At 33.1% G+C, this 25,601-nt stretch overlaps 1 protein-coding gene across 9 annotated transcripts in view; it reads right to left on the reverse strand.

Moving 5' to 3' along the window:
- LOC143256360 (uncharacterized) overlaps positions 1-25,120 on the reverse strand; it is a 188,796-nt gene extending 163,676 nt beyond the window's left edge. For 6 of the 9 annotated variants that reach the window (XR_013031314.1, XR_013031315.1, XM_076513530.1 and 3 more), the window contains exons 1-4: positions 24,968-25,120; positions 18,551-19,411; positions 17,519-17,702; positions 16,549-16,704 (exon numbers count right to left, since the gene is read on the reverse strand). Coding sequence is in view for 7 of the 9 variants with exons in the window: in XM_076513530.1 (XP_076369645.1) it covers positions 16,549-16,704; positions 17,519-17,702; positions 18,551-19,390 (1,180 nt within the window). In the remaining 2 variants the exon portion in view is untranslated. Of the gene's footprint in view, positions 1-10,998; positions 13,420-16,548; positions 16,705-17,518; positions 17,703-18,550; positions 19,412-24,967 lie in introns of those variants that run through there. The other 3 variants (XM_076513527.1, XM_076513528.1, XM_076513533.1) reach the window with 3 other exon arrangements.
- Between the last annotated feature and the right edge of the window lie 481 nt (positions 25,121-25,601).

Below are 25,601 nucleotides of genomic sequence, written 5' to 3' on the forward strand. Positions count from 1 at the left end.
ATCATCATCCATCGGTCAACTACTCCTACAGGAGACAGAGGCTGTTTTAGCGTGACAAACACTAGTATTTACGGTAATATTTAAGAGAATGTTGGAATTCGGAGGGTAGCTTCACACAGATTGTGATGCAGAATTTTACTCACTTCTGAGAAGATATAAATATACGATTGACAGAGGTTTAATGAGAATTTCTATATAACTTACAAAATAAATTGACAAACAAGGTTTTTTTTAATGACGAGTTTTTTACATGGAAAGCAATTTTTTGTGAAATACTGCATAAAATAGATAATAAAAATTGAATTATACATTACGACAATGAAAAGTGCTTGTTATTTTAATCTTACAATTTGTTTTCATTAGCTAGTTGGAAATATTACTGGTTGATGGTAGCTTTACTCAGTTTCCCTGTCGCCCATTTTCAACAAACTGAAATAAAACGGTTGATATAAATATTTACGAAATCAGAAAAATGCCACTTACCATTGACTACACTCCAAAATCCAGACAAAAACAGTTTCTAGGCTTCCAACAACTTACCCAAAGTTAGGCTACATTTACCTCTTTGACTAAGGAGGAAAATCATATGCATCTGACAATTAGTGCGCTAACCAGTACAGGTGGACCCACGTGAGAAAGCAAATCCTTGTAAAACTCCAGTGTTGGTCAGTATACACCATCCAACGTTTGTCTGGAAGTCCATGGCATACACTCCAATTCACGACTTTCTTATAACAAAACTTTTCAGTTATGAACTTTTACATACCAATTGTGATTTTCAGATGCACATCATTTGAAGAAAACCAAACAACAGCAGTGACAGCTTATACATAAAAAGGAGTCAAAAAGTGCACAAGTAATTCTTCTCTACAATGTTAGATTCTGTTCTGTGTTGAATAATAAACGGAGAGTATGGAATAGTGAAGTCCAGAGAGAATACACTTCCAGAAGCAAAGTACGTAATATGTTAGTGCTATTTACAGAAAGATGTGTAATCGTGTGTTACAGCACATGAAGGAATGTACATAATGTTCTTTGCTTATTGCATAACAAAATGGAGGATGGATCTTTTGAAGAAACTTGATAAAAACATTGAGCTTAACATTTCTACAATACTTTGATAAACACCTAATAAATGACATAATTGGGAAACATGTATGGTTTGAATATTTATGCATCAACCTACAGTGTAACAACATAAATACCAGAGAACTTTAATGCTTAAGACTCACGCAATAGAAATCAACACTGATGTAATTGCTTATGCCTTTTCTTTGTTGTAAATGTGTTATAACATGGAAGTTTAAGATTTTGTGGAACTAATAATACCACCTAAAAGATCAGCATTTCATTCCAGTATAGAAATGGACCTTGTAGAGATGGACCTTTTCAAAAACTGTGTGATCAGAGGACATTACTCCAATACTGCAAGAAGAAACCGAGTTACCAGAAGAATGAGCTAGAAGTAAAAGATCAGTCAAGAACGTTTTAGGGATCAGCAGAAATGCTTCTAAAACAAAATTGTCTATTTTCTTAATGCAAAAGCAGGTACTTTTTAGGGCTCAGGAGTAAGAATCACATTACTAATCTTTTTTCTTATGAAAATATATTTTCTACTTTATTATTTCAGCAAAATTGTCAGTGCCATGACACTGAATAAAGGAGAAATTGAAAAATAAAAACGTTTAAGTCAGGAAGAAAGAGACCATCTTAGAATATACTGGAATCAACAGCTGCTCCATACTTCTTGGAGAAGCAGAATGAAATATTGTGGGTAGTTTCATTGAAGGACTGAGAAAACAGGAAATTCATTTTTTTGAAAAACCTGTTCTTACTATTATGCCAAAGCATTCAGTGAGGAAACAGTTTCTTTGGAAGTATAGACTACATACCCAGAGGTCAGAGCTATTACAATGAAGAACACTGCCGTCAATGTACCAGGTAGGTATTACTTATTGGACAAGGAGTGTTTAACTGAAGATATCATAGGTAGATTTCTCCTGCAAAAGAACATCAAATGATGAATGTTACAAAAACTGACAGATATTCATGTAGTTTCTACCAATTTTAATGAGAGCCACTGAAGACAGTTATAGAACTGATTTGGATATCCTTGGGGAAAATATGGATGTGACGAAAAAAAGATATTTCAATTTTCCAAGTCACACACACGACAACATTGAATTGACTGTTGTTTTCCTCAAGTGTAAATTGTTTCTGTACTTGGATTTAATACATGAATATGCTAAAATAGTAATTTCTCGAATTCAAGATATCAGTTTCTATTACCATCAACACAAGACATCAATTGATTGGATGGAAAGTTAATGCACCACGAGATGGTCCCATTCATAGAAATTCTCACTATCTTTCTATTTACATCTGTGTAGTGTGCAACAGATCAGTTAGGCCATCTCCAACAGACATAACTGCTGCTAGAATGTGAACATCTCAAGAGTTACAGAAAAGACTCTCACAGAAACTTATCCAAAACTGAAAACAAACAAACAATAAAGCATCAACACTTGTTCCAAATTTGGTTTTCTAGGAAGCCTCTTAGAAATCTTTTCTTTCCACTGCACCAGTTACAAGAATAAACATCAGTAAGAATAGAGGATTTTGATATAATGCAAATAACAGATGGTAAAACAGATGATTTGGATCACAAGTTTCTTTGAAAGATAAGGTTACAGGCTGTTTAATAAAGAAAGGAGGGAGTAGCTTTACATGTAAGAAGTGTGTTACATCCTGTTGAAATTGAGTAGTATATGAGAGATAATAATAAAAACGCTGAATCTATCAGGTCATCCCACAAGTAATGTACGAAAATTTAATACAGAATGTGCATCATCATTTCTGTCTTTCTAAAAGCCTTTAATGACTAAGATATGTAGTAGGACATGTATAAAAATGTTCAAATAAAAGAAACTAACCAAACTCCACTTTATCAGATCATTAATCAAATTAACCCTTATGAAGATGTATGTGTTTGAGGAGCACATCAGGCATATAATGCTTTAATTTTTAAAAAGGCAATATTACAGCAGAAACTACATGGAATGTTTAAGATATTTATGGTGCAGGGTCTCTCAATGAAAGAAAATGTCGAAGGTGGTTTCAGAAGTTCAGATCAGGTGGCTACAGCTTAAGGGATGTGGCACATTCAGATTATCCTGTTAAGTTCGATGATAACTTGCTGCTGGCTGCACCTAATGAAGATTGTGCTCTAACGGTTGAAAAACTAGCACAGAAGCTTAATTCAACAGTTCACCATCATCTGCAACAGCTTGGAAAGGTGTCAAAACTTGGAAAATGAGTCAGTTCCCCATGACTTGACAGAAGTAAACCTTAGAGCAAGAGTGGACATTTACACTTCTTTGCAATCTTGTAAATGTAACTCACCTTTTTTGGACAGAGTAGTGACTGGAGATGAAAAATGGATAAATTATATAAATGTTAAGAGCCACAGACAATGGCTCAGTGCAGGTAAACTGGCTAAAGCACAGCCCAACATGGACTTCCAACCTAGGGAAATTTTGTTATGCATTTGGTGGGATGTTGTTGGTGTGAACCATTTTGAGTTGCTGCCACTCAATGTAACATTTACATCAGATTTCTATTGTCAACAGTTAGAGCACTTAAATGTTGCACTGAAAGAAAAAGCCTGGTTTGATCAATCATAAAGGTGTTGTGTTACACCAAGATAATGCATGGCTCCATACAGCAAGGATCACATCTGCAAAGACTGAAGACAAAATCCTCCATTCTTACTGATGTTTATTGCCACAAGTGGGGTACCCAAGGAATAAGTCTTGCGTTAATGCCAAAGATAGAAATTTATTAAGTATTTATTTTAAATGTGTAGATTACATTGAAGTACTGGGTGCTGTTAGCTGTAGAGAGAATGCTGCCTATTTCTAAAATAATTTAGATCATTTAGCGAGGTGAGCAGATAAGTTTGAATTTCGATAAATCCAAGATAATTCACGTGGTTTATAATTCAATAATCGCTTGAATAGATCATGGTGTAATAGTCGATTGGTCCCTAAAGTAGTCCAAGCCGTGTGCTGTTGGTAGTGGTAATACAAATATGATTTTAAGTTATATTTATAAAAGCATTGAATACAAGTTTAAGGTTATATTTTCGTTACGTAGACTACATTCAGAATATTGTGTTCAGTCACAGTCTCTTTGTTTTAATATTGACATAAAATTGTTGGAAAGGGTTAAAAAAATTACTAGAATAATGCCAGGGATGGAGGGGATTGTAATAGGAGAGGCTAAAATATCTCAAATGATTTTCTCTTGAAAAGGATGAGCTGGGGGGGTCTCACTAAAGTGCAAATTTGTAAAGTGGATTGATAGTGTTAGTGTCGTGTCGTTTTCCATAATTACCAGTGAGAATAGTAGGACTAGGGAACACAAATACCAATTTGCATAGGAGCAATCTCCAACCAAGTTTCATCTTTCTAACAGTAGTTGACCTTTAGAATTTCTTGCACAGCTTTGAAGTGTTGTACACGCAGTAAATTTAAATTAATTTAAAAAATGCTTTTTAAATACATGAATGATGAACGTTTGCTTTAATATTTTTATTTATTTTGAATTATTTTAGAAATGGAACAAGAAGTTCCGTGTTGTGTGAAAATGTTCGTTAAAAGTACTTTGCACCAACGTGGTCCATGTGCTTATTGGGTGAGCAGTATATAAACCAAACCAGAGTAAGATGATCTTGTGAGAAGGAAATGTCAAAACTAGTAAAACCTTGAATTCATTATTACAAAATCGTGAGAAAACATTTACCCTAAACCCATGTAAAATGCTTTGGCCTCCTTTTGTCCACTTTGTTTAATTTTTTACGATGCGTTTTTTTTTTTTGGCTATTAGCGCTACTTTGCTATATTTCACTTTAAAATTTTTTGTCAATGCTGTATGCTCGAGGAAATCGTTTTCCTGTCGTTTATTTAATGTATTTAACACTATTTTCACTAATATATCTAACTCAATATTGAACTTAATATTATGTTAGAACTCAAGACTACAACATTCAATTTATTTTAAAAACAACTAACCAGCTCAGAGATGAATATTTTATAAGCAAAAGAGAAATCTTTATTGTCAGTTGCAAATGGTTTCCACAGATAAATTAACGATCTTGCAGCAGGTTATTTCGCTGGTTTTACCTAGTACGTCCGGTTTTTCATCAATATATGCCATTCTTATTTGTTTAATTACTTGCTGTAGTAAACAACTTTGCTAAAGGTAACGTGTTTCTTACATCATCCTTTTGATTTGTACTGTGGTTGCAAATCCATCAAATGGTTCTCCCATAAAATTAAAAATCAGTTGAGAAATGGGATGCAAAGGAAAAACGTTTGAAGACCAAGTTACTTCTTATTTTAAGACTTGTCCGATAATGAAGATAAATGTTTCAAGTGTGCCTTTTATGTATTTACGGCTTTACTTCCCTTTCTACAAAATTAAAAAAACTGCTAAACACCCCCAAAAAAGAAAATTACAAAACGAAAATCTATACCAGTAATGCACGACAATAATACCTCTTTGTCTTAAAGTGTTACTGTTCTTGTAAAAAAGATCACAAAATATATACATTTTATTCAAGATATGGAGGGAGAAAGTATAAACAAGAAATAGCTCTGGAATTGTTTGACAAGCTGGCTTGTTATTGATATATTCACGATGTAATTCCTCCATATGTACAATCACAGAGCTAATACTAAGTCACCGAAAGCAACAGAACCAATACTACAGTTATGTATCAAGAGACCAGCAAATGAACAATACGGTAAAGTATTTAACAAATTATAAAAATAGCTTTGAAAATAAACATTCATACCGAAGTCAAATAGTACAGGTCCTGCTACCTTAAATTAATACTTAACTAATTTAACTTTAGTTTCATCAAAGTGCTACATAATGGAACTTCTTTCAAACCAGTTTGTTCACTTTAAAACAGTCCGATGATATTCAGGCCTTTTGTGATTTGTTTTCTTAAAGATAGGTATTGGGGTGGACAATTTTTTTACCCATAAAACAACTACATTTACTATAGTGATTAGAGAAAGTTAGTTTTACAATTTGACATATAAAGTCGTAATTTTACCACTTGAAATAAACATCAGAATAATTTACATTTCACAACAGAGAACAGGTTGTAATATGTGAATAACTTGATGTTCTAATTATACTTTTTTTGTAACATTTCCTTCTGGTGTCACTTGTATTTTCTGACAAAAAGATTCATGTTTTAAGATGGTATTTTGTAACACCTATAGGACATTTTTTAATATTGTTACCATATTTTTAACAGACTTCTGGTTGCTGACGAATATTTCCCTAATATGAGGGCAAGGCACTGGGACACAAATACTATAGCTTGTTTAACGTTTCTCCAAAGACGAAAATATACTAAGAATACATACTCTTCTGGTTGATGGTTAATGTCTTTCTTTAACATGATGAATATTATTAGCTAATCTACTGATTAACATTTTTTCAACGAGCAGAAGGTACTAGACACAAAAATACATAGCTTGCTGGTTTACGTTTCTTCTACTAGATTTGTAATTACACATAAAGCTACACAATAGGTTATTTGTGCTGTGCATATCATGAGTATGAAACCAGGCTTGTAGCATTGCAAGTCTATAGACATACATCGTGTCACTGGGGAGCAACTAAAGGGCAAAGCTCCAGATTACAGATCATGGTGGCTGATAATTAACGTAATATGAAGACAAGGAACCAAAGGAAACCTACTGAATAATGTTGAATTTTTCATTAAGCAACACTAAAAACAGTCAAGTTAATCTCCTTTGTGCTGAAAATTGACAATGATACAAAAGTAACGAAAAACTCCAATAACACCCTGATTAAAAGGGAAAAGATGCTTTTTGGTAAGGTCAGTGTTATGTATAACACTGAAAAATATTGAGAGGAAGTGATACTTTTTGTATGGAGGTCGAGCATTGTATTGTACTCTTATAAATCTTGTAAAGGTTACTTCTGTAAAGATGCAATTTAAAACCCTTTTGTCCATGCAACATTTACATTTGTCTAACATTAAATATCCTGGTGTACTTAAGAAAACCATATACCTTCTTGTGATATAATTTTTACACTTTCTGAAATAAAATTGGATTATGCGATTTTGTAAATTTTTAGTTAAACGCATTTACTTTCAAGAGCTGTACGATGTATTCTTTATTTAAAATCCAGAGATTTCACTTATTCGGGTATAAAAGTATTTTTTTATTGTCTTAAGTTAAGGTTTTTTATTCCCCGAAATTCTGAAGTATTTGATAAACTGTTTAAATTATCTGTCCATTTCAGAAAAAAACAAAAATACTGATTTCCAATGTTTACAATCATTGTAAAATGTTTACATTTTTACACACCATACCAAATTGTTTCATTATTTTTAAAAGTCACATTCGAGTCTTAATTATGGTTACAAACCTGTATCTAAATTTTTAAACTACTGTTTAGTTGGTCATTAATTTAGCAGCATGTATTTTAACTTCATCTTCGAAAGTTCCAGAACTGCTTCCAACTAGAGGACTAACAAGTTCCGAACTTATCACTCTTCTTCACTAGTGACTATATTTGATTACACAAAGTTAAAAGCTCTCCCCCAATATATTACAAATTTCACATTCACCTTTTGCGTGCTCACATACATACTTTTATGAACTATTGGTTCATGTTCAGTATATTGCCAATCATCCAACCACAAAATGCTAAATCTTTACAAGATCAAACACCCAAAGAAGGTTCCAAAATAGTGTCCATTCGAAGAAAGATCCTTCAATATAGTAAGTTGCACACGAGCCATCAACTTAAATTTAGTGATGCTGGAGTATAGATTTACACTACTGTACCAAAAAATTGGTGTATAGTTAAGAGATTTGTATTTTCAAAGACGATTGGTATGGGTATCAGAACTTTAATTAAAATAAAGTGCAAGACGACGTTTCGACCTTCTTAGGTCATCTTCAGTTTAACAAAGAGAGTTGCCAGTTGCAAACTCTCTTTGTTAAACTGAAGATGACCAAAGAAGGTGGAAAGCTTGCCCTGTACTTTATTTTAATTGAAGTTCTAATACCCATACCACGTGTCTTGAGAATACATTTTTACTTCAAATGGGTTTTTCTTTAGCACAAGTTAGAGATTTATATCTGTATTTTATTACATTTTACTCAAGACTTGCAAAGTTACACATTTATTAATACTGTTTCACCTTTTATGGATCATTTATTTTGTTTGGCCTGAGGAAAAACACAAACTGCACAATCTTCGTCTGTTTCTAACACCCACCTTTTGAAATTCACAGTCGAAAGAACCATTTTCACAAGCATAAGTAGATGAAAACAAAATTGTCATTCTTTCCACTTCATAATTTTCTAGTTCAACTAACTAACCCATTCGATATTTTGTTTTGGAATTTCGTGCAAAGCTACACGAGAGATATCTACTCTAGCCATCCCTACTTTTGTAATGTAAGACTAGACATAAGGCAGATAGTCATTACCATCCACTGCTAACTCTTGGGCTACTCTTTTACTAGCGAATAGCGGGATTGACCGTACCATTATAATGCCCCACGACCCTCAGATTACGAGTCGAACGCCTTAACCCACCCGGCCATGCTGGGCTACATTCGATATTTAAAACTTTCTACGTTTCAAGAATGTAAGTGAAAATTGTCCTATTTAAAAACAATTTTAAGAAATCCCTTACTAACGTATGTCAAAAATTTTAACACCCCACTTCATTTTGGAAGAAACTTAATAAGGATAAAAAATTCTTCAAAAATTGATGTCGCACATTTCCTCCAGGTTACAGATGTGGGCGTGAAAGAAAGGGTTAGTCAGTGAAAAGTTAAATTATCCTTATACTACTTTATTAAAATATGTACCTTTTCTTACAGTTTATAGTTTAGCATTTTACTTGAATGTTATTTTTTTTAGTAATAATACAAATTGCATCAATAGAATCAAATCTACCATTTGTACATGGCTTTTTCCTCTTGATAGTAGTTTTATGTACTTACTGTAGACGACTAAGTTTTTAAACGTTTCACGGTTTTCTTGACAATGAAATAAAATATTGTTCGATATTAATTGATATATTTCAGAACGTCTTTTCAGCTTTGTGGAAACTTATAGGCTACTTGAAGCGCCATATAAATTAATATCGACCACTATACAAAACGCAACTCGGTACCTATGGTACCCATTTAGGAACAAATATTGAAAGGAAAGTTACATTAATTTTTTCTTTATGAAATACGAATACATCTCCATTACCTGTCATGTATGGTCTATCAGCAGTTAAATATGAACACATATCTGTTAACTGTCTAATTTGGTCTATTAGCAGTTTTACTACTTTTTATAAATAGTTTCATCAAATGCCCTCCAGACACTTAGTTCAGACCTTTACATTACATCTTCCTGATCTTATACAGACAGCGGGCCTGGCATGGCCAGGTGGGTTAAGGCATTAGACTCGTAAGCTGAGGGTCGCGGGTTCGCATCCCCGTCGCAACAAACACGCTCGCCCTTTCAGACGGTCAATCCCATTATTTGTTGGTAAGAGTAGCCCAAGAATGGGCAGTGAAGACGAGCTGCCTTCCCTCTAGTCTTACACTGCTAAATTAGGGACAGCTAGCGCAAATAGCCCTTAAGTAGCTTTGCACGAAATTCAAAAAACAAAAACTTAACCAGACACGCATTTCACACAAATTATATTTCAGTGGCCTTTGGTAGAGAAATTTTTGATATACTTTAATAAAAATAGAAAAATGTGGGTTTGTGTAATTATGATTCACACCTAAATCGTTCCAAGTCGTTTATTGTTTTACTTCCTGTTTATATAAATATCCCATTTCAGTCCTTGCATCACATGCCGAAACCTTTCAAATGCTTACAGTTATAGAGGAAAACATGTTAATTTTAATTAAAAGCTTGGCTTTTAACACTTCTAAGACATTTATATATACCTTAACTTTCAGCCGAGACTAAAAGTGAACCTAAAATAGTTGTGCCATATTTTTATACATTGCTATATATATATATGTTTCTTTTACTGCTAAGTTACTAAATGAGCCATGTATGATATTACACTATACCCATTATGAAGATCGAACCTTTATTGTCAGCATTTTAATACCTTAAGCTTTCCTCTAAAATGTTGTAATATAGAGAATTATATTTAAGTTGACAAGAACATTAAATATTTACAAATGTTCATCTTGTACAAGGTGCACCAGTAACCGAGTTATTCTGTAATGTATGCCAACATGAAATGGCATCAACACAAAACTTTAAGGTAACTACGTCTGTTTTACTTGTTACCAATGTTTAAACTAAGACACCCAGATCAAGAAAGGTTACTATTTCAACTTCTTTGGTGGTCTTGCCTATATCTCTCAAAATAGGTTCAACTTCACAACAGGATAATTTTCACTCATAAAAAAACAATTGTTGAAACATGTTTAACATTTCCCTGTGTCAAAACTGCTTGTTAATGCTCTGATAAGATGTTCAATCGACTGGTAACTTGGAGAAAGCCAATACACACAAACAAGACGTTGTTCAATCGACTAGTAACTTAGAAACAGCCAGTAAGACCGATTGCATTTTTAAGTTGCAGCAAAACTATTCGAGGGGTATCTTCGCTATCCATTCCCAATTTAAGTGACATACTGAAGATATGGCAGTTACTCAACACCATCTCTTGTTGTGTTGAAAAATTTAACTCGAGCATACCATGTAAGAATAGTGTCTTTGAAACTAGAAAACGTATGGAAAACAACACAACTAAACATGAACACAATATTGAGTAAAGCTGTTCTTTTTCATAAAAATTATCTTCATATGTTTGTTTAATAAGCTACTTTTTGTAACTGTATTTTTTTATAAAATAACAATTGTATACGTAACGTAATAAACAAGCAACACTGAACCATTATTCGAAATGCATTAAATCAATTAATCATATTTTGAAGTCAAAGTTCATAATAGTTAATCAGCAATTTTTTTACCAATTTTCTACAAAATGCACACAAGATAAAATTTAAATTCATTATTTCCCTTTAAGATATAAATTTTTTGAATTTCCCTAACTGAGTGTTTTGACAGTAAAAAATTGTTATTCCTTTACGTAATTTACGAGCGCATTTGTGTACTTCTAATAAATACATCAACTTTTGTTCAGCACTAGAAAATCAACTTAGATATGTGCAAGCTCCTTCTAAAACTTTGAAAATTACGTGACTTATGAATAAGTTGCCTCTCTTGAATGAATCAATACTTTTAAAGATGTACAACAAATGACCTCTAAAAACAATTAAAAATAAGCGTCTTGTCACTTGTAAATACGAGTAGAATTGGTTAATATAATTTACCGTTTGTATTTCCTCACCATAGTTCATGTAAATGACGACACATATTCAGTATGAACTTAATCAGCACTTTCGTCATTTTATAATCATCTAGTAAGAAGCAGGTGTTAGTAGAAAACGTGTTAAAAGTTATTCAAGCCTCAACCAGACTTGAAGCAAAAATACCAAAGTATTCTTAGTGTCAGATCACACAAATTCTAGTAATTTGGTATCCGTTACTACTAACGTCAGTAGTTATACCGTAATTGCATGTTACTACACCCGTTCTCTTTCACCATAAGTGCAAGTTCTAACACCTCACAGTAGGTACACGATTTGTTTTACAACACTCTGTCCACTAGCCAATATAACTGTAGAGAAAAATTTATATCTACACAACTAATAAAGTTTAGCTACCAATTCTACAATTTTTAAAGCTCTAAATATGCAGTTTTCCTAAAACTAAAGTTTAGATTACCTAACAACTGCAATACTGTATAAAGTGTTAGCACAAGTTCACAAACACACGACTTAAAACATCACATGCCAAATGTAACCAAGTCCACAATTAAATATTGTAGTAAACAAACAGGAATAATTAATTCGTAAAACTCAACCTACTTGTAGAGGGTCAAATGTTTACATTACACAGTACTGCTATTAATAACTGGTTACTTCCTCCGCGACATGAAGTACTACACCACCATAGTACTTTATACAGTAAAACAATGTATTACTTTCTAAACTTCTAAAGAGACCCACCCACCCCAACAGTAAACTTCAAAATAAATTATCATGGCTTTAATTCAATGCAAGAAGAACCTGAAATAAAACAGGTTAAAACATCTTACATTTCATAGCCAGTCTTGTACTTTTGAAACTTTGAATATACACAAAAGTTGAGCTCCAAAGAAAAGTATACATTCATGACTGCAAACACTGATAAACTCGTAACTGAAAATTGTTAAAATTTGGTACCTCAAAAATGTTTCATAGTTTTGACAAGTATAAACTGATGTTATGGTAAAAAATAGTTGTATAAGTATAAAAATCTTCTAAAACACTAATTAAATACACCTACAATAGTCTTCAATAAATAAAAACCACACTGCAAATATTTACACCACTGGAAATCCATGTGCAGTTTCCTGATGTTTCTTAACATAATGACCAGTCAAGAATGTTTTACAACAAACTTCACACCTAAATCTCTTCCTTGAAGACTGGTGCTGCACCATATGTCGCTGTAATGATCTCACGGTGGAAATTTTTCTTGAACAAACAGGACAAGAATATTCTCTGTGCTTACATGTGTGGCTGTCATAAGACACTCTTGTGAGAAAGTACTGCCCACAGTTGGAACAGTGGAGGCGCTGATGTCTACCTTGAACACTCGTAACATTCTTCTCTGGTGACTTGACTGTAGCTATCAATGCACCTGGAATTATGGGTAAACCCTTATTCAGCGACTTCGTGTAGTAAACCAGATAACAAACACTCAACTTACACCGCTGCTGAGTAAACGCGACTTTGGTGGATGACAAAAACAACATGACTGTTTAGTTTCAAAAACAACACTAAACCAACCATCATTTGTGTCCCATAAACCATACGTCCTTCATAGTACACAAATGTGTTCTCCTGTGCTGGTAAAGTCCTGTTATATATGTGTATGATTTAAAGCAAATACTGCAAGTATATAGTTTTCTATTCCCCCTGTGTAGATCCATGTGACGCCTCAGTGTCTGATTATTGAAAAAATATTTGAGACAAACAGGACACTGGGGCTTCTGATAAGGTCGATGATGCTGACCGACAGCCCGCTGACTTGGACCTGGAAATTGGAACGGTGATTGTTTTATAAAGCCCATCATACTCTGAACATTGGCATTAGTCAGACCGAATACCAATAAATAAAACCTAAATTCATCCTCAAGGTATTCACTCCATTTGTAGTACATTCCATAGCTTTCAGTCAATATAACCCCCTCACAAGCAGGAATGCGGAAAAACTGTAATAAAACAATACCAAAAGAAAAACAAAATGTGTTGAAATGTAAATATTTATTGGTGAAACATTTTCTGATTTCCTCACTGTAAAGACAAAACCTTGTTCTTGCTTAGTGTGACCCTTGTTGGTCTGATAAATGTCTTCTGGGTATGAAGGCTGCTATAAACTTTAAAACACAGAAGTGGAAGTACATACAACCCTCACCTTTTGCAGTCTCTAACAATCTAAAGTTGTATAAATTAAAATATTTCAATAAAAACTAATAAAAAACACAAAAATTCCTTTTTCCATACAGATGGTGCAGTGCACATACTTAATACCCTGATGCTGACATGTCACATATCAATTCTTTATTTAAGAAAAATCAAGGTTCATGTAATAGTGACAGGTTACCTATCAGATGATTCTTGAGAAAAATCATTTCTTGAGCTATGAAGTTGAACATCAGCAACAGTAAATAGCCATTATTAATTATGAAAGTTCTAATCTAGAGCTAATGAAAATGACTAAATCAATAAAATATTGTTCATAGCCTTTGGCTAGTAGTCTGTTACAAAGTAGAAAAAAACAACCACAATACCAAACTCACCTTTTACTAAACAACAGGTTTAAATCCATTAAAGATCAACTCTTGCCATCTTACTAGTTGTTCCTAACAAAAGCCACTGTTTCATGATGATACATCCTTCTTGTAGCTTGTTGAAAGTAGGCCTAATCTGATGTTAAATTAAGCCTACTGCATACAATAAAACACACCTAGTTCTTTCAAACTGTTTCTTTTGTGTGGATTTTAATTATAAAAAAATAAAACTATAAAAAATTGTAACACTAAAACATTTATCAAATGTGTATCTGTAAATACCTAAGGAAGTAGCATTTAATTCAATGTTCTCACACACACCAGAATGTTCCAGTACAAGCAACAGGCAAACCAACATTATTAAAGTGAAATTCCTTTTATGCAATTCTTGAACAAATACCTTAATACAAAAGGTATTCATGCAGTCTACCATTCTTTGTAAAAAATAAAATTACCAAGTTTAGAAAAATCATAAAATATACACCTAGTACTCACAAACAGTACTGTAAAAAACAAAATACAGTGTTAAATAAAGAAACTGTAAAAACATGAAGTGACCTACCTGCTGCATTACATACCATTGAATTACCCTAGCCACTGGCTAAAGAAAACCTGTCTAGATTAAGTAAGATTATAACATATCCTTCCTAGTTCTACTGTTACTGGTTCATTATCCATTCCATGCTCTTAGCCCTTGGCTAAAACTAAAAAAACTGGTACAAGAAAAGTAAGAACTGTTACCTGATAAAACTTCTTGTCAGAGCTGGAAGGTTCTGATTATAAACAGGAACAAGTTAGCAGAAACAGACTTTACTTCAGCTATATTCATAATATAACATGACCTTGATAGCTAAACTGAATTATGTCCACAGGTTATGAGACTAAGCCACATTCAACACACCTTTTACCTTTTTACCATCTTAGTCATGGACTAAAATAGTCTCCAACCCTTGTGAACATTTGTTGTTCCTAATTAGAGGTAAACTTACCTATTATTGCAACTTCTTGGACTTGTTTGAATATAGTCATTCCACTTCTAGCATTTTTCTTCTTAATAAATGTTGTATCTCATGTAGGCACAGTCAAGATTAGAATCAATACACACACACACAAAGTAATAATTTATTTTATTAATATTTCACATACAGTTCAGAACTAAGTTATTGTAACAATGTATACAAGGTGTAATCAAAACATTAACACAGACCTACATATTTTCAATGTATAGCATCTTCATACCCAAAACTACAAAACACCATACAGCACTATTCAAATATAACAAGCACCAAATACAAGAAATGTTCAGGAAACACACACCATAATTCTTCACAATAAAGAAGGAAGTCAAACCTCTACCTACCTGATAACATAATCAATACAATTAACATCATGTATTGAAACAAGAACTGATTCTTTACTTATTGGTACAATTTTCAACATTATAAGAAACCAAAGAATCTACACTCACTAATGTTCACCATAATGAACTACTATATATCATTTATTCTACAGTGTGAACTTATTCTAGAAACACTGCTACACTTCCCCAGGACTGTCTAAACTGGGAAACCTACAGTCCAGCAATATTTTCTGAATTACACGTCTCTCAAACCTTTTAACTACTCTAAATATATGTATTATATATGGAAATTTTTAGTAAAAAAAATCACATTGTGCTACACTTAACATAACATAAACATCTATAAGTTGCTGAACACGTCAATAGCCTGAAGCTAATTCTGCTACTAATACAGTATTTTAAGGTTTTGTACAGGCCTATAGTATCCAAACAGAGAGAGAGAGAGGGGGGGGGCTACAAATAGCCATATCACTGAAAGACAAATAGGCCTCACAAGTCTATTATAGGACAAAAAAAAGAAAATTTATGCATACAAGTTGTCCAGAAAAATCTCCCAAATTCATCAATTAGCTTTACATTTGAAATATACATTATTTTGATTAAACATGACTAACAACTGGTTCTCATTTCATAATGAAAACCATATTAAAACCAGCTGAGAAACATATTATTAACAGTTCAACCTTGTTAAATATTTTTTGAGTAAAATTTCATACCAAAAATGCCTTGGTATTCTTGAAAACACAAACTGGCCCGACACAGCTTCTATTACCTTAGTAAACACAGTATCTGCAAAAAGTGACTACAGATTTGAACTTAATCAAGAGATCTTTAAATTACCTCCACCTCCCCTTACAATAAAGAGTACCAAATAACTGGGACAGGCAGCCAACCGATCAGTAACTTACAGATATTAAACTAAACAACTCCACATTAGCAGATACAGATAAACAACCTTATTTACTGAAAGTGGATGAAAATTTCAAACATTAAACAGCTACTATAGATTTACAAGTTAAAACTAACAGCATATTTTTAAATTCTCAATTTATACTGGTCACCATTTGCAATAAAAAACAGGTGTTAGTTAATAGTCAACTCATTACAAATAACAATACTAATGTCAAACACAAAATTAAAATTTTTCATCCACTTTCATGGGAAGATTACACTTTAAAGTCTTAACCTACCTTGTTGAGGTGAAGGCTGGAAAGTACTTGGTCCTGGAACTGCTGGCACCCCTGATGTGTCCAAGTAAGGTAAAACTGCATTTGTACTACTGCTATCTTGTGAATGGCTGGAAACACCAATAGGTGGTTCCTCAAAAGACACTAGTGGTTTAATATCTGAAAATAATACACAAAAACAATCATATCTCAATATATCCCTTGTAAAAATAGCAACAAGACAAAATGATACGATTTTTATTCACAAGCCATCTACATAAGTATCCTAATGTCACAGTAAACAAAATAATCATACCAAGCAGTAGCAACAGACCAATTATCTTTACAAAATTTGACAAACTTTTAGTTAACATATTAAATCTTTCACATGCAAAATTTTTTTTTAATATATTAAAAAAAAAGATTTGGTTACAAATACACTGAGTATTCGTTTTCAACAGCCTGCATGCAAAATAATTTTCATGCTAATATCAAAATACTTTTCCTCATTTCAAAAAATCTTAAATATATCTAGCATTTTTTCCAGTAAAACTGTATTATATGTTATTTTCTCTACCTTATCTCAATATGGGATTGGTCAATTTGACCAATCTTGTAACCAGGAGGTGGTGAATAAAACAGAGGGGAACACATGAACAAAACGTCACATTTTTTTACTAGGGGAAAATCAGAATTTTTAAAAATACTTCCTTATAAAATTAACTTAAAACTTGTAAACTATTAAGATATGAATTATTAGTTACAATTTTATGCTGTAATAATTGATGTAGCAAACAAAAAGCAGTTTAATAAAATTTTAAACTTGAGACAAATTTTGCCAGGTGTAATAAATGATACGAGGTTGAAATGGTTAATACTTCTTAATATATTTTTTCTACAGTAACAGTGCCTTACAGGATGACCACATTTAATACCAGTTCTTGTATCTTTAACAGTAACAAACTACAAAATACAGAGCCCACAAAACACATACCTTCTAATGTATTCTGGTTTCCTAGTCCTGAGCCTGATGAATCTGATGCTGAATGTAAGGATGTGGGAACAACTGCTTGACTTAATGAATTAGAATGTGGCAATTCTACTGAGGATGATGGAAGAGCAAGAGATGTGGATGTAGATGTTAGGGATGACTGGACCTGAGAGTCATACACTGAGACCTGAAGGAATAAAAATAAAAATAAGTATTTTTCCTTCCTTATTCATGAACTTCAAAGTTTTAATCAGGACCGGATATTGACATTTGTATAAAAAAAAAAAGAATGATAGCTGTGATTCCACAGACAAAAAAGCATTTAACTTAACATTTGTTACTTTCTTACAATACTACTACCACAAAAAATTTACTTTGATTTCTTAAATCTTTCCCCAATGAACCTCAAACACACACTATTTTAACAATTCTAGACTGAGGTCATGGATAACCGAAATAATGGTGACACACCCATTTTTTAGCAGTTTTAAAAACAGGACAAAATGAAAAATACAAGTGGAAAATGTAAACTATTTTCTTCAAAGCAGTCTGTATTTGTATTAATCTTAAAACCAGTGACTCACATATTAATGAAGTTGATCTAGTATTACCTTGCTCCTACTCAAATACCTGTAGTTATTTTGTTTGTACTGACACATTTCTAACCAAGTTTACAATGAATACAACCATCAATCCCTGTCAAAATTAGTTTCAAGTTTGTATACTGGTTTTCAGCCTTTATTCTAACTAATAAAATATAGTAAAAAAAATTAGCATATCAGGATCTGAGGTGAAAACTTATCACCACATTTCAACCAGATTAAGTCATAAATTCAGGGTTAAAAGCATACATTTTCACTCACCTTGCTTTTCTTTTTTATTTTAGAATGATGTAAAGCATCAGTTTTCATAAAAACACCTTATTTTAAATACTTCACAATATGTTTAGTTGTAAAACATTTATACACTAGAAGAAAGTAGAAATTTTTTTTACTATCCTTAAGTTAGAGGTATTCCAAATTAATAAACACTTACACCACTAGCATCCGTACTTAACGAAGCCTCCATTAGCCTAGTTGGTTCTACATCAAAGTCACCATCTGTAATGGAGGGAGGTTCTTCAACAGTAGCACCAGAGTCATGATGAGAAGGAACTGATGAGTACAGAGAATGAGATTTCTGTGATGAAAGAGAGTAACTCTGGCTAGAAGTGATGGGAGGAACCCTTGGTTGAGATATCCTCTGAGTGACATCTGGTGTACTTTCTGTTAAACCATCTCTACTAATATCACTTATAATTTCTGGAGAATCTGGTTCTTTAATCTTGGTTGGCACTGGTTCTTCTGTATCACTCTGACTTGATCCTGACCTCCTTCGAGGTCTCCCCCTCTTCCGTTTGTGCAGTGGAGGGGATTCAGTGCCTCGATGTTGCTGAATACCAGTTACAGGCACAGACTGGACTGAATTTGACCGAGTTGTCACATCTTGTTGATCGCCCTGTTTTTCAGCTTGTTTCTCACTGCCCACTTCTGCTAGTCCTTTCACTTTGAGTGTTTCTGCAGTTTTTAGAAGGGCAGACAGTTGGTCCTGTGATACGTTCACTTCACCGTGATATATGAAGTCGATAATGGCTTTCATATCAACATATCTCATGTCCTTCATTATCACAATTGGGTGTTTACATGGGTTATCAACAAAAAGAGTCTGAAAGAAAGGGCTACATGCCGATAATACTACTTTATGTGCCTTTAAGCTATGCCCTTCACAGGCTAAAGTTACATCCACTAAGGCTTCATTACTAAGCAACTGTTCAAACACTGAGAGCATGTTGGAATGGTGATTGTTCCATTTTAAACAGAACTGCTGTGTCCCCATTGTTTATTTGAATCAGCAGACCTGGAAATATTCATATGGTATGATCAGATGAACTCCTATTTTGCAAGATGTGCTAATCTACAAAATTTCTACTCATAATGATAATGATGTTTACTGCCCTACCATTAGAACTGCAAGCTTTTAAAATGAGTTGTACAGATAAACAATTACAGGAATATAAACATTTTCAAAACAAACTACAAAATCATACTGGCATGAGTATACACAGCACTACAATACACAGAATAAGATACTTTTACAATTCTATAATACTTGCTTGGGTTCCAATTATTCTAAGAGGAGGAAATTATTACACATTAAGCATGGTTTTAATTAATAAAAACAAATAAATAAATGAATTATTTGCTGCCAATTACAAAAAACTTAATATTTACACATTATCTGCTGTAGATATCAAAGTTCATAAACAGCAATTTATCTTACTAATGGACAGTGGTACTTTTATAGAATTTCCAACAACCTGTAACCCAGAATACTTCATACACAGAGTGAATATTTCCTACACAAATTAGGTAGATTCAGGCTCATGGTGTTTGGCCTATGTAAAAAATATCTTTGTAGTAGAGACAGTCACTTTAAGAGCATTTAAAGGAAAGTTAGATAAATATTTGAATGATAAAGGCTGTTTTTCAGGTGTTCTTTTTTTTAAGGGTATGCATTAACCCTTTCTTGATAGGTCACTGATCAAGGGTCACTTCATCAAGTTTATTGACTTGCATTCAGAATTCTACTGAACTACTAGTTTAGGAATTTGTAGATTTTGTTTGAACTTGTAGATTATAATTAAAACTTTATTAATTAGTTATTATACAAGTTAACTTCTTGAAAGTTAATATTAAAGGAACACTTTATTGAATCAAACACAGTTGCCCTGTTTTATCTCTTTCAATTTGAGGAAACAATCCCTTATGTTTTTATTTATATACATGCTTCAACATATGACAGCTTGGAATGTTCCCTCTAATGGTTTTCTTAGCCATTTTCATCTCTTAAAAAATTACCACATTCCTTAGAACAAAGAATTTAAGATTAAAAATTCCTCTATGCATCAGAAAATTGTTAATTTCATGTAACACCTTTATTACCTGCAGATAATTATTGCATGTTTTTCCTGAGAAAAATTATTTTATCTGCTATTTTTACACTTGTACTTATGTACAAATTGGGTCAATTTAACAGACCTTATAACGCCCAGAAATAATTAGGAAATCAATTTTTTGTTCTGGAATTACTATTATAACACAAATGTTTATTCTAAATAGCTTAATTCTCCTAGTATTATATATTAATTTTATTAACATTTCAGCTGTGCCTGGCTAACATTACAGAAGTTACAAGATTGTAATGCACATACATTCATGTTACAGTATCCAAGAATAAACCAACTGACCTTTAGTCTTTAAAGTGACCCATCTTTTCTGTTTTAGTGTAGTAGTATTTTGTAGAAAACAGTCACATTTCAGTTATAATACATTATATATGTATATACATTATTACTATTTATAAATAAGGTCTCAAATTTCTTTTTTGAACAGTAAATAAACAAGTACAGCAAACAATTAATGCTTCTACTTACAATCTATGTACTTATTTGTTGCTTGTTGTAGGGTTGTTAAACCTTATGAATTTTGCACATGAAAGTTTTCAGTTAAGCACAAAGCTAATAAATGGGCTATCTGTGTTCTGCTCACCACAGGTATTGAAACCCAGTTTCTAGCATTTTAAGTCCACAGACATAAAAGTGTAACATTGGAAGAGATCAGGTGTGAAATGAACAATTTTTATGTTATATATATATATTTAAATAACCAAAAGCAACCAAGTTATATCTGGGTATTAAAAGATAAAAAAATATATACGATATTTTGAGCTCATTTATATCTTTCCACCTGAATATTATAAAAAGGCTCCGAGAAAGTCACTAAGGGAATATTTTGAGCTTTTAATTTGTTCACATGTCAAACAGAAATGTGTGTACAGGAAAAAATCTTTCCAAAAATGAAGGTGTGTGTGGAACCACCATGTTCTAGTCTGTAAATGTTGTAAATATTGCAACAAATAGGAATAATAAAAGCTTCTGATCTTGCATTCTAGTTCTTCATTATCAGTAATATGAATATCTAATTCATAATAAACTACAGATGTTGTATTTGGACATCACAAATATATAATCTGAACCAATGTTGCAATCAACATACCACATAACACACAAACATCAACATTTTAAATTAAGAACTACTATATAATACTAATGTCTGAATTATAATCTATTTTTTATAAATTTATTTTGTTAAGTTTGGTATAAATTAACACAATGACATGACTCTTGACACATGACCCACAGAGATATGGTTAAGTGGTTACATCTGATTAGACTAGGTTTCATAACCATATGGTCCTCAGCCACATTTGTAAATGTAGTAAAACAATACAAAACACAGATCTACTTTATACATTATAAGTGACATAAAATGACAAGTGTGCTGTAATGTAACAACACATGCTTTATCACCTTAATGTCACATCCTTTACATACAGCTTGTTTAAACACTGCTAGCTTGTCTGTCATGAAACACACACAGTTTTTACAACCAGCCTGTATTTCATTCACTTTGTATATTTTGTTTTACACACATCCGGTAGCATCAGTGATACCAGATGTATGTTAATAACATCAAACGGTGAGACAGACATCACCCATGTTCATTCAGTGCTGATCTACGAGGTCTGTTAAAAAAAATAATACGCAGACTGTTTGAATTGCGCGGCTCCAGTTGGTTCCAGGCGAATCCGCTTGGTGTCGCTAGGTTCGCACAGATCAGCTGATTACAACGCCATTTCCCGATTGCAGATATCTTCATTCGTGTATTAGCTACGCGGTTTTAAGTGAAGTGCGATTTTTTCGTTTGGCGGATTTCAGAATGAATGACCTGAAGGAGCAACGACTTGCTGTGAAATTGTGTTAAATTTGGAAAATCTGCGACTGAAACTTTTGCTATGCTTAACACGGCTTACGGTGATGTTGCTATGAAGCGTATGGAATGTTCAAGTGGCATGAACGTTTTAAGGATGGTCGACAGTCCATTGAAGATGATGAGCGTCCTGGACGTCCTTCCACATCAACTGACGACCCACACGTCGACAAAATCAACACCCTGGTGCGGACAAATCGACGTCTGACTGTCAGGGAGCTTGCTGAAGAGTGTGAGATATCAGTTGGATCTTGTTACGAGATTTTGACCGAAACATTGAAGATGCACCACGTTGCTGTGAAATTTGTGCCTCAGAACTCGTGAGTTTTTGGCCAAACACTCGATCCCTGTTCTTCCCCCCCCCTACTCATCTGACCTTGCTCCTTGCAATTTTTTCTTGTTCCCCAAACTCAAAAGACCCTTGAAAGGAAGAAGATTTGAGACGATTCCCGAGATTAAGGCAAATGCGATGAAGGAGCTGGAGGACATTACAAAAGAAGTGTACCAGGACTGTTTCAACAAGTAGAAACACCGTTGGAATAAGTGTGTGCGTTAGGGAGGAGAGTACTTTGAAGGGGTCCCAGACCTGTAACTTCTAAATAATGCACATTTTGTTTTATGACGTCAGTCCGCATATTTTTTGAACAGCCCTCGTATTGTCTCTTTGTTCAATTATAAAAACCTATGAAGTGTTATAAAACAAGTGTACCAGCAGTAGCACAGATAGCAAGGTGTAAAAGTGGTGATGACAGTTGAACTGTGATGACACAGAACAGAACACAGGTCCTAACTAAATAAAAATGAACCAACACAAATATTTATAGTGTACGATTCAAACAATATGACAAACAAGGTTCCAATATGATAATTTCATATTTCAACATAGCAACACTAAATGGTGTATTACTGATACACTTTGTTTACAGATGTTACCTGCAAGTTAATCATGTGTTAGGTAATACATAATATTCAGGTTTAAGCATTTTAGATTCATAAGTTTATATTCATGTTAGGGGCATGTTTTGTTGGATTTAATGTTTCTTGAAAAGTTTTTGTTCAAAAGTTAAGCACAAAGTTACACAATGAGCTATCTGTACTCTACCTACCACAGGTATTGCATTTCTTCAGCTAATGAAGAATGTCTTAGCAATAGGTCATCACACAAATGTTTACAGCCCCCACCCCTTGTATAAATATGGGCACACTTATCAATTAGCAGTGCAATTACAATAACGTTGCACTAAATACATTGTCTTAGAAGTTGTATACTGAAAAACTTCATTTCAACATGATTTTGTATTCCTCAAATGTCTTATTTATTTGATTATCATAACACTAGTTTCAATTTCAATTTTTAATATTTTAGTTAACTTTGGTTAATATGAAACATTTCTTTTTTTTTTCGAAGAAACTATTGACAACACTGTTAAAACCGTAACATTTAAAATCAGTAATACTATCAACAGGAATACCCAAGCACCTTGCAACAGCACCACACACAACCCTAAGTTATTTGCAAGTTTAGTAATACATTAAAATATTGACCATAGATAATAACCTACATTTATTATTACAAGTGCACAGAAATTCTGATAACAGTTAGAACACCTAAAACCAAGTGTACATTCAAATTGTGAAGAATCGATAAATTCATTTGGATTTAAGCATTTTTTACACACCCTCTTGAAACTAACTTTTTATAGTCTTCACAAGTTTAACTGTTAGACACTAAATATGACATATTCTCTCTTTTTAACGTGACATCTTGTAAGAACATGACCTATAGTGTACAATTATATACACACACACACACACACAAAACCCATTCCAGAGGCCAACCACCCTGTCAAAAAATTAAACTTAATTGAAGATGACTCCTACCCTGTGAAAACTATATTTGTGTCCCCATTCCATCTTCACTGTTAAATATGTAAAATAGGTATATATCAACACTATAAATTCCCTTTACAATATTAAATGCCTCAATCAGATCGCCCCTAACTTTCCTTTTTCAAGTGATTTGGACTGGTTTTAAATTTATCGAAAGAAAACTGTCCCAACGTGTAACTATCAATATTCTTCCGTGCTACAAGTATCAATTCGCTCATGATCAGTAAGGTCGTCCCTTAATGACAAATCACAAGATCTCCTAGTGCTCCTGTCAGCAGCTTCTCTGTAACACTAGCAGCGTCTGCCACCAATAGGATGAAGTAGTACTAGTAAGTTAGTGGCTTCCATTTGAATTTAAGCTAGGTTATCTTTTTTCCGATACTTTTACATAAGACTAATGTTAGTAACTTCTTTTTCGCTTGCACTAATATAATAAGTGACGTCATCATCTCTTCGTTCGTTTGACAAACTACTATCCTAACTTTAATACTGGCGGCCATTTTTGTAAATATCCTATACTTCTGCATCATAGTCATAGTAATGCTAGCATCCAAGCCTCATCTCCACTGTACCGAACAGCAAATATACGTAATTTACGCCAAGAATAAAATCAGTTGATTTTCAGTTCTCTTTAAGCACATAAACATATGAATAAAAATTTATTTACTTTAAATATACATAAAACTGTACAAACCTCAGACCATATGAATCCCAACTACCAAACTAAACAATCTACAATTAACTACCCGGAATTACCAAACGACGTTTCTCTGAACAAAGACGCATTACGCACGACAACGCCTGACGTACTTGAAATGTCGCTACGGGGTTCTAAAACTAATAAAAAGGACTGTTGTTACCCGGATAATACCTCTTTTCACCAATGGTAACATCAAATACCAGAACATAAAATGGTATATAATATTCCTTGCTAACATTATTACATATTAAATAGTTTCGTACGAGGTTACTTACTGATTATGATAATTTCTTATAAAATTTAGCCCTTTTACAGTAAGAAAGTTTGTATTTAAATTACTTATAATGTCTCGATTGCATCTGCGATAATTTACACGTGTACAAGTATTTCATCAACATTCAAAACTGTGATACTGTTTGAATTAGAGAAGCGACTTATGCATATAATTGTAACTTGCGCATTTGAACATAAACACTCGTGAATTAAGAAATTATTTATGTTTGAAAATAAAAATAAATAAGATTGAAGATGTTCGAAAGATTTAGATGAGATTAGCAATCAGGGGCATCGAGAGACAGGTCGGACCCGGGGGCGTGATTATCCCCAGGTTTTTTTGAAGTCTTCGTAA

This window comes from Tachypleus tridentatus, chromosome 7, assembly GCF_004210375.1.
Source record: "Tachypleus tridentatus isolate NWPU-2018 chromosome 7, ASM421037v1, whole genome shotgun sequence".
NCBI lineage: Eukaryota > Metazoa > Arthropoda > Merostomata > Xiphosura > Limulidae > Tachypleus > Tachypleus tridentatus.